A 15,718-nucleotide genomic window follows, 5' to 3' on the forward strand; every position below is an offset into this window, starting at 1 on the left:
TTTCCTCCAATCTGATACTTCCCCTTTCAGCCCTACTTGTTGCCATCTATAACCCCTTCCTTGCTCAATTTACAATTCCTCTGCTAATCTTTACCTTTTCCAGCTTCCGTAATAGTTTTCTATGTGATAATTCATCAAATGCTTTTCTGGTGTCCAAATAAATGAATTCTACTGTATTTCCTTTGTCTAGAACATTTGTTATCAGATTATCATAGCATGATCCAGTATTGATAAATTCAGATTATAAACATTTTTTTTCCATTTGCCTCTACATCTTTAATTCTATTCTTCAAAATTTGTTCTAAAGTCTTTCATACTATTGAAAACAGACTAATGGGTCTGTAGTTGCTCATGTCCCTTTTTCCCCTTCCTAAACAGAGGTACTACATTTCCTAATCTCTTACGATAGTACCTGTTAATTGATAGATCTCTTTAAATACTTGCTACCTGACCTGTACTTCCGTGTTCCAGGTCTTTCAGAATTCTGTATGGAAATTGGGTGCATTTGGGCTCATTAATGAATTTTGAGTTTTGCTTCCACCTTAGTTTTGACTATTTCTGTTTCCTTACCTTGATTACTCTGTAATGTGTTAGACCCTGGGGCAGCCAAGTCACACCCTGTTTAGTGCTTTAGTTTGACCCTGGGGCAGCTTTTTGCATACAGTAAAGGATAAGAAAAAAATTGGCAGCATACTTAAAACTGAGCTAAAAGAATCAGCCAGAACAGAAAAGGCAAATCTTTAAGATCAGTGTGTTCCACCTTGCAGTTGCATTTACAAAAGGAAGAACCCACGTTAAAAAAAGAATGACTTAAACATCATTTAGTTTATTTAAAGTTTGTGTGTGTTCCCTGAGAAAAAGATCCTATAGCATATTATACAAAACGACTTTATAGAAATTACTGTAAGAGATGTCTAGGGCATAACGCCCTTGCCATAGAATTCTGAAGATCTCTAGAAAAGACTAATGCGAGTTGTCCATTTTCTCTTAGAAAAATAAAAAGATTTTCTTGGCCTAAATAAAAAGTCCATGCAAATGTTTTATTTGTGATTATGATTAGTATCAGAGAAGAGCTTTAATGGTTATCTACCTACAGCTCTCTCCTGCAGACACTGTACATGAGTAGCAGTGCAAATGTGAGTACAGTAGTTCTGTTGAACGGAATGGGACTACTTAAGCGTAGAAAAGGAGTTGGGCAATGTCTGTGCAGTCAGTGCTAAAATCATTATTATGAAAATCACTGTGTTCATGCTCTGCAGCTCGTTTTATTTTAGTACAGTTATTAGGTCAAACACTGTCTAACTTTGAGGACATTAAAGCCAAAAAGTTTTAGTGTGACAACTATGCTATAGGAAGTGTTATAAGCATAAAAGAATGAAGTTTTAGACATTTAGCAGGACTGTAGTTGAATCCATTTGAATAACATCCTTAAAACGTTCTAAAAGTTGATGCAGACTAATAATACTTATGGCTGTTATATGTTAATAAGGATAGCTGGATCATACTTTCTTATATCTCAAGCAAATCCCGGGACGTCATTCTCCCCTTGTACTCGGCCTTAGTGAGGCCGCAGCTGGAGTACTGTGTCCAGTTTTGGGCTTCACAATTCAAAAAGGATGTGGAGAAGCTTGAGAGAGTCCAGAGAAGAGCCACGCGCATGATCAGAGGTCAGGGAAGCAGACCCTACGATGACGGGCTGAGAGCCCTGGGGCTCTTTAGCCTGGAAAAGCTCAGGCTCAGGGGTGATCTGATGGCCACCTACAAGTTTATCAGGGGTGACCACTAGGATCTGGGGGAACGTATGTTCACCAGAGCGCCCCAAGGGATGACGACTAGGTCGAATGGTCATAAACTACTACAAGACCGTTTCAGGCTGGACATAAGGAAGAATTTCTTTCCTGTCCGAGCCCCCAAGGTCTGGAACAGCCTGCCGCCGGAGGTGGTTCAAGCACCTACATTGAACACCTTCAAGATGAAACTGGATGCTTATCTTGCTGGGATCCTATGACCCCAGCTGACTTCCTGCCCTTTGGGCAGGGGACTGGACTCGATGATCTTCCGAGGTCCCTTCCAGCCCTAATGTCTATGAAGTCTATGAAATATCAGAATGACTGACTGCTTGAAAGTACTCTCTGTAGCCGACTGTAGAACAATGGAATAATTTTTATCATAATATACATCTCTTCCCCTTCTCTTCAAATAACTAGGTTTTTCTGTTTTATGCACATACCTCCTGGGTCATTTTCATATAAATTTTTCAGTTTGTGGTCCCCACCATGACATATACTACACAAGTTGTTATTCCCAATTCATTCTTGGGTTTTGTTTTCATTTTTTAAACTAAGTCATAAGTATTAAATATAATTTTGATTTGGCTTTTAAATAAAAAGTAAAAGCTAGGAGACCTACCCAAACATGACGTTCTACTGAAAGCCACAGCAAAGCTAGCAGTTCCTGCTTTCAGAAAGCAAATCCCATGATAAGATTGAAAAAATATAGCACGGCATTACCATTTAAATGAATGGAATGTTTTAAGGATCTCTGAGCAAGATCCTCACCCCTTTTCTGGGTAGTTTGTCAGGTAAAATGCTGGAAGGGCCTGAAGGGGCCCTAATAATACTAACTCCGGTCAAAGGAGAATTTCCCCAGTGCATGCACTTCAGAAGACAGATGTAATAGGACAGGCCTGCTTCTGGGCGTCTGTCCTTGAAACTGCTGAATTTGTGGATGGTTTCCAAGAAGTGCTGCGTACCCCATAGCATTGTAACCTAAGGAGGCTGAGGGCACTAGAATCCATCCTTTGGAAAGCCTAGGATTACAAGGATCCAAAGATGGCATACAAGCTACCTTTGCTTCCTTCCACCTAGGCACTTTTTAAGTAGAGCAGCACAAAACCTTATCTGTTCTAACTAATTTTTTTTATTTGATTCGATTTTTTTTTTTTATTTGATATGGCCTTTATACAATTCATTTATGGTTCTGCCATATTACAGGCTACCAAAGGAAAAATCCTTAAAATAAATTCCATAATTATCTTTTTTTATATGGTTTGAGATTGTGTCAGAGATTTTACCAGCACCCTTTAAAATTAATGTTTTTGTGGTTCTTTTTGGCCTCAATATGCAATGCTGGTCATTGTTCATGGAGTGTAGTTTGTACTTAATGACTGTATAGAAGGTCTGTCAGTATTTTCATATTAATGCTGAGTTTTCAGCAGGTTATAATTTTAGCAAAAGAACTTACTTTGGAGTAAAATACCATTTAAGCATATGAGCAATATATTTTATGAGCTTCATTTATAGAAGGCATTGAGTTATATCTCTGTCTTAGTTAAAATAGGATTTGCTTTTTGAAAAGAGAATGAGTACCTTTTAGCTTCAGTAAAATACTAGTTGTCTACTTTAAGACTTACTGTTTGTATACAGCATGTATTCTTCAAGAGTGAACTGTTCGTAATACAGTCTTATTGTTTCAAGTTGGCATTATATTAGGATTCTCTCTAGTTATTGGGCACTAAACCAATAATTCAAGAGTTGCATCTGTCAGGGTATTTCAGGTGTTTACTAAATTACTGCATAGTATCACAGAAAAGTAGGTCTGGAAGGGATCTCAGGATGTCATTTAGTCTAACCCCCTGTTCACTTGTTGCAGGAGCATCCCTGGCTAAACCAACCCAGCAAAGTGTCTGTTTAACCTGCTCTTGAAAATTTCCAAGGATGGAGATTCCAAAACTTCTCTGGATAGCTTGTTCCAATGTTCATAGTGAGAAAGTTCTTCCTAACATCCAACTTAAATTCCCCTTGTTGTAATTTAAGACTATTGTTCATTATCCTATCCCTAGCAGCCGTAGAGGAGAGTCAGTCGGCATTATCCCTATAACAACCCTTCAGGGATTTGAAAACTGTTATCAAATCCCACCCCTGACCTTAGCCTTTTATTTTCCAGGCTAAATAATCCTGGTTCATTCAGCCTTTTCTTGTAAGTCATGTTTCTTAGATCTCTAATCACATTCTCATCCTAGATTCTTTCTAAACTGTTCGCATTTCCTCAAGAGCTTAATATAATAGACAAACCCAGAGGATATCTGATGTACACCTACAGCAGCAAGATTGGCACACAGCATAGTAGCAGGTGCTGCTGTCATTTTAAAAAGCGAATGACCCCCTTTTAGTTCTTGACAGAAACTGCCTCAGTGCCTACCTTCAGGGAAGGATTCCAGACTCTGAATTCCAGCGGAGGTCGATGCTTTCCTGAAGCCCACAATTATAAATGCAAGCCCCAAGAGAGGCAGAGCTAAGCCACAGTTCTCCTTTCAGTGTATTTCTTGCTACTGCTGGATACTTCCTGTTCAGCTGCCATCTGCTGTGGATCCCATTCCAAGGCAACCAGTTACTGCAGAGGGTAGTTCAGTGCCAAACTCAGGCCTTTGTTTGATGCAAGTTAGAAATTGGCAGTTGTCTACACCAAGCTGATCCGAAGAAGGTTGCTTTGTGCCTTAAAGTTTGTCAGACATCTCTTCCCCCATTATACAGTTGGTCCAATTAAAGATTTCACATAACATCCTTGTCTCTCATTATAAAATGACCCATCTCTAATATCCCTAATATGACCCATCTCAGTTCTTAATATAGGAGATGGAGCATGCTGGTGATGACAGACTTAGTCTATGCTTGGGTTTTTTTGCAAAAATCCAATTGTAGTATTGGGGTTGTAAGTGCATATAATATTTATTGAAAGACAAGACAAGATTTTAACAAAGTAAGCAAGCTTTATTTTACTTACCTGCAAAATAGTCATCCGTGAATATTTCTAAGGCAGTCAGTCTCCAGGAGAACTGCTGGAAGCATATGAAAAATATATCATGGCTCATTTAATAAACATTCAGAATTGTTAGAGATGCTACATAATACATGCATCTGTGTTTGACAGGAAAATGGACTTAGTTTAATTTTACATTATTTATTAAGAAGCCTGTTGTGGGGCAGTTACGATATCAGAGAAGTCAGCTAGTGTTACAATTGATTTTACTTTCAATGCATGCTGGAATCTACTTGGCTGTCATTCTCACAAAAAATTTTCTGGGTTTTCTCATGCTTTAAATGTCCTATTTAACATCTGTGAGGCCACAGCAGTGAAATCCAGCCTGAAGTCAACAACAGAAATGAAATGGTTTTTATTCCTGCTAGCTGGTTGCTAGATTCTTATCTATATAATTGTGTGCTCAGCCTTGTATTCATGCATATTTTAAAAGTACCAAGAAATTGCAAGGGCTTAATTCCACTCTGCAGTCGCAATGACATAAACCAGAAGAACAGAGCTAAAGGGCTTGCTAGACAGTGATGGAATTTCCTTTGTTGAATTTTTACTTCGTATAATCAAGTTTGAAATTATTCTTGGTTTAACCCTCAATTTTTTAAGAAACTCCCATTGATGTGACCTCCTGCCTAGTACCATACAAGCTATGGTATTACATCAATATTGCCATCTTACACTTCTTATATGTATGTTTTAAGAAATGAGGGCTGGGATTTTGAAAAGAGCTTAAAGGCACCGAAGTTTAACACGAATTAGGCAGGTCACTTCTGCAGGCTCTTTGGAAAAAGCCAGTCTGTGGACATACATATGTATGTGTGAAACAGCCAGGTGCAAAAAAACTGCATAAGTCCCTCTATACCACTTAAACCCCAACTGCTTGATCAGAGAGGCTGCTCAAAGCAACATCTCGAAACCTGTGTACCAGAAGTAAAGTGATCATTGAAATGGGCTGCAGGAGGGAGCATCATCCTGCATTCTGTGCTGATCTCCTGGTCCAAATCCCCTCATAATGTGTGCAAGGGCCACCCTTCTGGGCCATCAGCTGAAATATGTATTGTAAATGAGCTGTTACAACCCAAGATCTTTTCTTCCTAAGAGTATACAAATTTTTCCTCGCTTACTTCACCTCGTCCCTGGCAAAAGCCTGAGTGTACTGTGAAGGTTTTGGAGTACATGCAAGTTCAAAGAACTCTGTTGAAGGAAAATCTCAAAGTCTAATATGTATTTATGCATATGTTATCTCTGCTGTGATAAAGAAGGCATATTAAGCCAAATCAAATAAAATTCTGAAATGTTTCTGTAAAGCACAGCTGTCTGAAAGAGTGGGGAATTTAACTTCATCCCTCCTACTTCATTTGTTGTTTTGGCAGAGATCCCAGCATGGTCTTGATGCAATCCTAGTCAATTTATGATTATGCCAGACTGTTATAAGTTCCAGTACAACTCTGATTTCTGTTCTTGACTGAAAAATTCCAGAAGACTTGGTTTAAAACAAGCAGCATTCATACAAATGGAAGGCCTTTTACTGTGAGTTTTGTGCTAGGATGACATCTTACTACTGGTTTAGTTTTGTCACTGAAGTCAAAGGTACATGTTGCAATGATGTTTAAAGAAGTGCTGCATAGTTTGGATTTGGCTAAATATGTATGTATACAGAACCTTGTGGTCTCAGTAACTTTAGTGCTCAGCAGAGGAAGCAGGGCATTATTAACAGCAATGGCATACATTAGGCATTGTTTGAGAAGATGCCAATCAGGTCCCTCTGCATACTGCCCTAATTCTGAGCCACAAGGTCTGGATCTTTCTTTAAGAATGAAAATTGTGCCAGATTGTTGTGGTAGTTTAATAACGAGTGGAAACCAGGACTAGAAAGAGGAAAATTTGACTGGGTCTGGATTTGAGTTAAGGTTTCATCATTTGCACTGACATTCATGCCTGTGGTCTGCAATTGAGATCAGGGTCCCTTTTGTCCCTGGCAAGGTCCAAACATAGGTTAACTAGTGTGTTCTACCCTGAATATTTTATATTTTAGATGGTTACTTGCCAGACCTTTTAGACCACTGTTAACTATCAATTTCTTGCAGAACACCATCCACACCTAATATCAAACTTTTTGAAAAGAGGTTGAAAAGTGAAATATGTGACCACCAGTGAACTGTGAACCAGAGTTTGAAAACCACTGATCTGGATTTAATAAGGCAAAAAATAGCAGATGGGCTGAGCAAACAAAAGGACAGAGGGAACAGGGCAACAATATGTTAGTATAGGTTAGCTAATCAGTGATCATTGAATGATATTGTCCCACAGAAAAACAGTTGTAACCCTAGTACCTTCTGTATAAAGCTTGGGCCCATAATTATCATTAGAGATCCTGGTTTTATATATTAGTGGTGTTTCATTTTAATCATGGAAAAATGTGGTTTTTGGTTTACTTTTTTAAACCAATTTTTTTTATTAGAGAAAACCAGGATCCTACTTATCATTATTATCCTCTGTCCCCCCTAGAAATATGAATATTATCATTACCCTCCTGCCCCCCTCCCCTAGAAATATGAATATGAAATAGCAGATGGATTCTTTTTCCTGTTTGTTCAGTGTATTATTTCTAGTGTATGTAACTTTCCAAATCTGAACACCTGTTGAAGCTTTCTTTGCATGAAAGACACTTTTTTCTCTCTCTCTCGCTCTCTCATTTCTTACATGTATGTGTTTTTGTCCATGTGCATTCACATGTGTGTACTTAACTGCACACACTTTGTGGTGGTATCCACATGAAAATAAGGGGCTATTTGTAGATTTGCCAGTGAAATATAAAGATTCACAAATGTTTAGGGCTGGAAGGGGCCTCATGAGATCACCGGGTCCAGCTCCCCTGCTCTAGGCAGGAAAGACTGCTGGGGTCAAATAACCCCAGCAAGGTGTGCGTCCAGTCTCTTTTTGAAGATCTCCTAGGTAAGCACCACTGCTGCTGGGAGACTGTTCCACAGTCTGGTCACATGAACCGTGAATACGTTTTTCCTTGTATCTAGTCTGAAACCTTCTTCTAGGAGTTTACGATCGTTGCTCCTGATTTTCCCCTGGGGCACTTTGGTAAATAGTTGTTCACCTAGCCCCTGATGCTCTCCCCTGATATATTTGTAAGCTGCCACCAAATCCCCCCGAAGCCTTCTCTTTTCTAGGTTGAACAGTCCCATATCTGGCATGGTCTTCACTGACCTGTAACCATATGAGTGGCTCTTCTCTGGACTCTCTCAAGCTTCTCCACATCCTGCTTGAAGTGTGGCACCCAGAACTGGACACAATACTCCAGCTGCCACCTCACCAATGCCAAGTGGCGCAGGAGAAAAACTTCGTTAGTTTTGCTTGAGATGCATCAGTTGATGCGTGTCAGTGTATTGTTTGCTCTGCTAACTATAGTATCAGTTGCTAAATGAAAATAAAGGTTCATGTATCAAGTTATTGTTTTGGATGAGGCTGTATCTCCGACTTGCTCTTGCTCATTCCCACTCTCAAAGACTTCATGAATCATTGGCTCAACATTCTCTTTTCACAGGCAAACTTTGTTATGGTCATCAAGATGTAAAGTACGGTGATCTTGCTGCTGAGGAGGCTCTAGTTTCTCTGGCAGTAGCAATACGAATGCAGGTTAGTAGGACTCCAAGTCGTATTAAATACACTGTGTTTTAATATCCACTGTGGGCCCTAAGGGTAACATTCTATGCACTTATTAGCTGCCATTTTTCTTAAAAGGAAAGAAAACCATTACCTGCAGCTGCCATAATATATAGTCTATAAAATGGTAAATTATGGTAATTAATTTCCTTATGTTGTATTTATCAAAGCAGAGGGGAATGGAGAATTAATACCAAAATACAATAAATTGGATCATATTGATAAAGCTTGATGAAAGCACGTGTACTTCTGATTTATAAAATAAGCAGGACACAAATGGTCAGCATAATTATACTCACCTGTATTTCAAGGATGTTGTGAAGAGTAACTGATGTTTGTAGAACTCATTGTAACCATAAAGCCTGGAAATATACCAGCTGAAACACTGTTTATATTTTATGGTGTTTTCTGCTTAATTCTGTTTCAATCAAGACAGTTTAGGCAGTGAGTACACACTTACATTTCAGAATGTTGGGACTGACTTTTTTTACAAAGGAGAAGGGAACCCCTGGGTCACCAAGTCCAGCACCCTGCTGTCATAAGCAGTCATTTCAGAGGGTCCAGTTTAGAACACAACTTGTTTGTATGTGTTGTCACAGTTCAATAAAAATAATTTAGTCAAAGCTTGCTTTGGTAATTTTATGTTAATATTTGTAGAAGCTGCTGCTAATTAGAAACCTCTGCAAGTATTAACTGTTATAGCTACAATTAGTTCCTTAGGTTTCTTTTCTATATAGCTTTTGTTGTTGTTGTTGAAGTTGTTCTGTGCACATGTGCATTTACTTAAAATATATGTTAGGCTATTTTTGGAAAACAAAATTTTATGTAGCTGGCAGTTTTAGAAATTATGTCAATATTTATTTTAAATAGCAAGACAATATCTACCCCATTTATCTGTTGTTGCAATGTAAATTTTTCCAAACTGCTTTTACATGTTGTTTTGTTGTGTGTGGTATGTAGCTACTATATACAATCCCTCTTCCATTTTCCCTGTATCTATGACCGTAGATCAGAGATCTGAGGAATGTCTTTCCTTACTTTTTTTACTACCATCTTCTTAGCAGTGGTGAAAATGGAAGAGCATGCAGCTACTACCTAGATGGTTTTTTCTTAGGGGTGGATGCAGTGTGCCAAGTGGCTTGGAGTATGCAGTCCAAGTTGCTTGTATTCTATAGATGTGCATTTTGTAAGGCATGAAGGCAGTGCCTGGAGCTGTGAAATGAGTTGAATAAATAAAGGATGGGCAGAAAAAGTCAAATTAGCTGAAAGAAAAATACAAAGATGAAAAAAGAAAACAGAAATGAAGTGAAAAACAAATAAGTAAAATGGTAAGAAATGTATCCTAACCCATGGGAATCAAGTGAATGCAGGAGGTATTCATAGCATTGGCATTCCTGATGTAGTGCTTTCATTGGGAACCGAATGGGCCTTCAAGGTAAGATGTGGGAAGAAGGGGGGTCTTGTTTCTTAGAAAGAGCAATTGAAAATCCTGATTACCAAATTTGATAGAACTGACAGACTTCTGGCTAGTTGCTGATGTTTGTTTGTTTGTTTGTTTGTTTGTTTATAAAATAGAGATTATATCTCTTACTGTATAGCTTAAGGCAAGGGTGGGCAAAGTCTATAAAATCTATTTTATAAAAAAACAACTTCGAACACATTTGCAGCCCCAGGTTCCTCCCGGGGCTATGCTTGTCTGAGCAATGTCTGGCCCATGGCGGACTCCATTTCCCATCAGCCCCTGCCTATGTCACTGCAGCTGTTTTGCATGGAGACCTGAGGAATGGCAGGCCTGTTACAGTGCAGGGCCAGGGCTTCCATGGAGACTAGCCCAAGTAGTGCTGGCAGGCAGGCAGCAGATTGCATTTCTGCCCCAGTTCTAACCCACGCTGTCACCACTGCAAAATCCTGGCCACGGAGCAACTCCCCGCCCAGCCTTGAGCCCCGCCAGTGCTGCTTGGGCTGGTCTCCATTGAAACCCTGCCCCCCCACATTCATTTCCCTGCCGTTCCTGGGGTCTTCATGGAAAACAGCTGCAGTGATATGGGCAGGGGATTCTGGAAAATGGAGTCTGACCACTAGCTGGATCCGCTATTTTGCCCATCCCTGGCTCAAGGGCATGAATGAGAATCCTTGTTTGCAAACCGCTTGCAAGTCATTGGGTAATGGATACTGTTGGAGTTCAAAGTATTTTTCCTGTTAATTTTTCCAAGTGTTTGGCTTTGGACAATAAATAGCAATTCCATGAAATAAACTTTCCCTTCAAGACAAAGTTTATAGCTCACGCTATGTATTGTCCAAAGCCAAACACATTGTTCAAAGCCAAACATTGGTAAATGAACAGCAATCAAAAGGAACTAGTGTCCTCTAAAGCAGTGCTTCTCAAACTATCTGATGTGGCGGACTGGCAATTTTTTTTCCAGTGGGCCAGGGACTGGTGCCTGGTTCAGCCGGTGGCAGCAACTGCATGTAACAGCGCTACACAGATGTGCGACCGGCTGTTTCTTCCTCTTTTCTCACCTCGCACGACGTGACACCACCTGGAGTGTTGGAACATATGAACTGTGGCGCTATGACATATCAATGTTATGCTTCTGAAAATATATTTTTTTCTTTCCTGGCAACTTGCTGCAGACCGGTGACCGGTGGCTCATCTGCGATCCACCACTTTAAGAAGCACTGCTCTAAAAGGCAATGACTTTGACTCCTTTTGCTCCTAGGACTAGACAGCATTAATATTGTTATTTTGGGATTTTTAAAGATAAAATTCCCCAAATTAAATTTGTTTGCTTAAAAATAGACCCACCTGGGTTTGGCTTTCCTTGATCCCTTATGATACCCAGCAACTCAACTCTGCAAGGATAGGAGAGACTCATGCTGTCCCATTTTCTCTGCCTTGTCTTGGAAGAGCAACATGTGAAGAGGAAGTCAGGCTATGAGGCCCAAAGCAGTATAAGTTGCGCAGGGACAGTCCCTTCTGGGCTCTGAGCAAGAAGGCGACTGAAATAAGTCCCACCTACTTAGGCCTGGGCACAACTAGAGAAAGCACATCTACCCTGGTCTTATTTCAGAGACTGTATATCGACATAACCTTGATGATTTATTTCCCTTTCCTAGTTGATCAAAGAATATTGCACCAGCTTTCTCTTTCAGTGCTAGTTCGTTTGAATAGCTAGTGGGAGAGGGCTGTCATATTGACCAGCTTGCAGGAAGAGTTTATTATGAGGATCAGGAACCATTTGATGTACACTATTTTCCTTTCAGGCATTTCCTTTCTCTTTTGGGGGGAACTACCAGATTTGTGGGTTTTTAAGATTTGTAGGATTTGAACACTTAACTCTTGGGGATAAATTTTGTTTGTCTAGCCATTGCAATGGAGTAGCCCACTGATGAAATGAGAGATAAGAGGGAGGGCCACTGAACAACTCATACTCTTATCATGTAAAAAGAATGGGAGAACAGTACCTTTGGAGAGAGAAAATAATCATGCCCTGAGGAAGGAATATCTCCAAATGCCTATCAAGAGGCTTTTCACTGCCATTTGTGCTTAAGTGCCCCTGCCCTTTCTCCAAATCTTGGGTAAATAATGTACCAATAACGGTGCATTAATGTTTTTTCTTTTTTCCTAAAACATATCATGTTGTAAGTTTGGTTGTTACAGTCCTTAGCCACATAATTTTAGCTTCATTATGAAGTTATATGTTTAGAATACTGCCTAATTAAAATTAAACAGTTCAGTGTTTATGATGTAACTGCCGCACATGATTTTTCTCCCTCTTTTTAAAAGAACATGATAAAAACCACTGAGAGGTGGATCCGGTCCCAGCAATACAGGAAGTGGAACCTCCATTGCTTGACACTTCATCCCCTCTCCCCAGTGCCCAGGTAAGAACTAAAAAATTGAATATACAGGCAGTCCTTGAACTTACAACACAATTGGTTCCTGAAAACTGTGTCTTAAGTTGAAATGTTGTAACTTGGAACCAATTTTCTCATAAGATTCAATGTTATAAATGGGGGATTGGTTCTTGAGCCAAGTCCCGATACCCTGTTTTCACCCAAAATACCCAGAATTTTGTGCTCAATCAATTATAGATGAGTAATATAGCTACTTTAATGTATTTATATTGTAAATAACAATCATACTGATTTGGAAGGACTTCTCTGCGGTGACTTTGCTGGACTTTTTGAAGGGCTCTTGGCTTGAGTCTTCTCAGGAGTCTTGGCTTCAGCTTTTTCTGGAGTCTTGTCTGCTTTCTTAAAGAAAGTGTCCAAGGAAGTTTGGACAGATGTTCTCCAGGGAAATGAGTGACACAGCGAACTTGTTCGCTGGTGTGGCGTTGCATTGGCTCAAGTGTTGTAAAGTCGAAACTGGCGTCGTAAAGTTGAAACAGGGTGTCAATTTATAAACATTGTAAGTGAGAAACGTAATTTGAAACGTTGTAAGTCGAGAACTGCCTGTACTTGCATCTTCCCTTAGACACACTTAGCTGTTTTTAAATACTAATAATTCTGCCTACTTACTGCTTTTTATCAGGTTTTAGAGGGTGGGAACAGCAAAAATCTGCAAAAGATCGTTAAATCATTACATCCCTACTCAAAATTTAAAGATAAGATTGATTTTAAGTCTTGCTTGAATCCCAGCAAATTCAGTTGCACTTTAGCATAAGCTTATGAGTTTCTTATCATCTGAGCCTAATAGTTCTTTTGGGGACTAGAAGAGTTACAAATACATTTAAGTTTAGGACTGGATTCTTTTCAGTCCATTCCTCTTTCATTCATCTGCCAATGCCTATATTCAGGTCTTGGGAGTTCAGTCTACAGTCTTATGGTTTCTGGAGACATTGAGGCTAAAAATAGATGCTGCTGAATGAAGCAGATCAGCTGTGTAGTGATATATTGTGGCATGGGTGATCCTGGGTAAAACACAAATGACCCCATGTCCCTTCCTTGATGATGCAGTATAAGGGGGGATGTCATCTCCCTGCTTCCCCATTTAGCCAGATCCAGGGTGCAGGTCTGGCTGTGCAGGGCAAGTGCCACAGAGGTAATGGATAGAGATGCACCAGTACATTGGTTCAATATTGGATTGGTACTGATTATAAAGAAAATTGGCTGTATCAGGCCCAATAGGCCTGATACATTGGCCAGTAAATGCTCGTGCGTGTGCACAGCCAAAGTGCAGCAGTCAGACAACGAGGAGCACAACCTGGCAGCATGGAGAGCTACATCCAGCTGGTGAAAGGGGAGGGGGCAAGGAAGGGGCAGATCAACCCCCCACAGTGAGGGAGGGAACAGGTGCCAGCCATGGTGGGGCACAGGATGGACCCATGGTTTGTCAGGTGGGGGGTGGCTCCTGCAGCTGTGCGCACTATAGGAGGGCACGTGGGGCGGGAGGGGGGCATGACAGTATGTGCTCCTGAATCTGTGTAGGGCAGGGCGGGTGGGCTGCAGCTGCGGGCTAGAGCCGGGGCTGCACCATGCTCTTCTTGCTGGGGTCTGGGCTCGGGGTGGGTGCTATGGAAGGGGCTACAGCCACCCCAAATTTCACCATAGCTCACTCCTAACACTGCTGCCATGCACTTGGCACATCCCTGGCTCTTTGCAGCTCAACCCCAGCCTGTCCTCATGCACCTGGAAGAGCTGGGGATGTGCTGGGCAGTGGCGGTGGCAGGTGTACGGAGCCATGGCAAAATTTGGGGTGGCTGCAGCCCCCTCCGTAGCCCCCACTATGAGCCCAGACCCCAGTGAGAAGAGCCTGGTGCAGCCCCAGCTCCAGCCCGCAGCTGCAGCCTGCCCACCCTGTGCAGATCTGGGGGCACATGCCCCCTCCCGTGCACTCCTGGGGTGAGCGCAGCTGCAGGAGCTGCGCCCCCCTCCCCCGATGAGCCGCAGTTCCATCCTGCACCCTGCCCCAGCTGGGCACCCCTGCCCCTGTCCCTTCCCTCACTGTGGGGTGGGATTGATCTGCCCCGCCATACCCCTTCCCTTCCCCCTCCCCTTCCACCACAACAGACTTACCATCTGAAGGGAGCACTCCACGCTGTATCGGAAATTGGATTGGTATCAGCTGATATGCCTCCTTAAAAATCAGATATCAGTATCAGCCCCAAAAATCTCTTATCAGTGCACCCCTAGTTATAGACATTTGTTATGAAAAAGTAGCAGAGTATTTTGCCACCTTTTGTTGCACCAATGATTTTTCTTTCATATGGCGCAATCAAGGGTATTGACGTCTGTTTGCTCAGTATCTGTCCTGTTATTATACATTTGTATTGTTTATGGTTTTATGGCCCAAACAAGATGTCCGATGACATCTGTTTCCACCTTGACATTTAAAGCAGCCTAAGAAATGTAGCTCTGCATCCCTAACAGTATAAAGATTATATCGTCAGTCATTGTAGAACAAAGAGAAATCCAAAGATATGACCCCAGGTGAAGTGCAAGTAGAAGTGTATTTATTTATTTATTTATAAATTACAGATCTGCTCTTGAATTTAACTATCATATTTACTCAAATACAAGATGAGATTTTTTTTTTTATAATTGCATACAAGGAAAACACATTAAATATATTGTCCGTCATTAAACTGCTGCCAAAAAAGCAGCATGTGCTCAGTAATATAAACCAACTGTGAAGTTGATTAAATGCAACCAACACTGAGCATGACTGTAGAACATGTGTCCTATAGGTTAGTGCAGCCACCTGAATAAAATATATGCTAGTGTACACAGTCCTTCTCAGTGCCGACTCTTTTTTCAGGTCATGGTGAGCCACTGCCACAAGAGTCGTGGTGAGTCAAGACACTGAATACATTTCAGTTTGCTCTTCACTTCCACAGCTGAGCTGCACCTTTCTTTCCCATCCAATGATTCCTGTTTCTTCACCAGCCTTAAGTGGCTGGGAAATTTCACCAAACAGGGTCCCAAATGGTTTACCCAGAATCCCTGTATCGCCCCCTCTTTCTGTCATATTTGATTAGTGTAGCCCCACCCTCCATGAGGTCAAGCTGGACCAGGTGGCCCTGTGCCTGATCTGAATATAATTTTTTTGCAGGGGGATCCTAGGACTCATGACGAACACCCAGTTCCAGGAATGAGTGTGGGGGGGGTGGTATCTGGAATGTACGCGCATACTGAGCAGTGCTCAGCTGTGGGGTCACCATGGCTTTAAAAGCTTTTGACTCAGTTGGAGCCTAGTCCAAAGAAATATATAGTAAATCATGAGCCT

The 15,718-nt window shown here is 41.1% G+C and overlaps 1 protein-coding gene across 5 annotated transcripts in view; it reads left to right on the forward strand.

Moving 5' to 3' along the window:
* The window catches only part of MTHFD1L (methylenetetrahydrofolate dehydrogenase (NADP+ dependent) 1 like), a 291,886-nt gene that overhangs the window by 39,391 nt on the left and 236,777 nt on the right, over window positions 1-15,718 (forward strand). For all 5 annotated transcript variants that reach the window (XM_059714036.1, XM_019488330.2, XM_014605534.3 and 2 more), the window contains 2 exons: window positions 8,369-8,460; window positions 12,275-12,372. In XM_059714036.1, the coding sequence (XP_059570019.1) occupies window positions 8,369-8,460; window positions 12,275-12,372 (190 nt within the window). The remainder of the gene's footprint in view (window positions 1-8,368; window positions 8,461-12,274; window positions 12,373-15,718) is intronic.

This window comes from Alligator mississippiensis, chromosome 1 (genome assembly GCF_030867095.1).
Source record: "Alligator mississippiensis isolate rAllMis1 chromosome 1, rAllMis1, whole genome shotgun sequence".
NCBI classification, from domain to species: domain Eukaryota; kingdom Metazoa; phylum Chordata; order Crocodylia; family Alligatoridae; genus Alligator; species Alligator mississippiensis.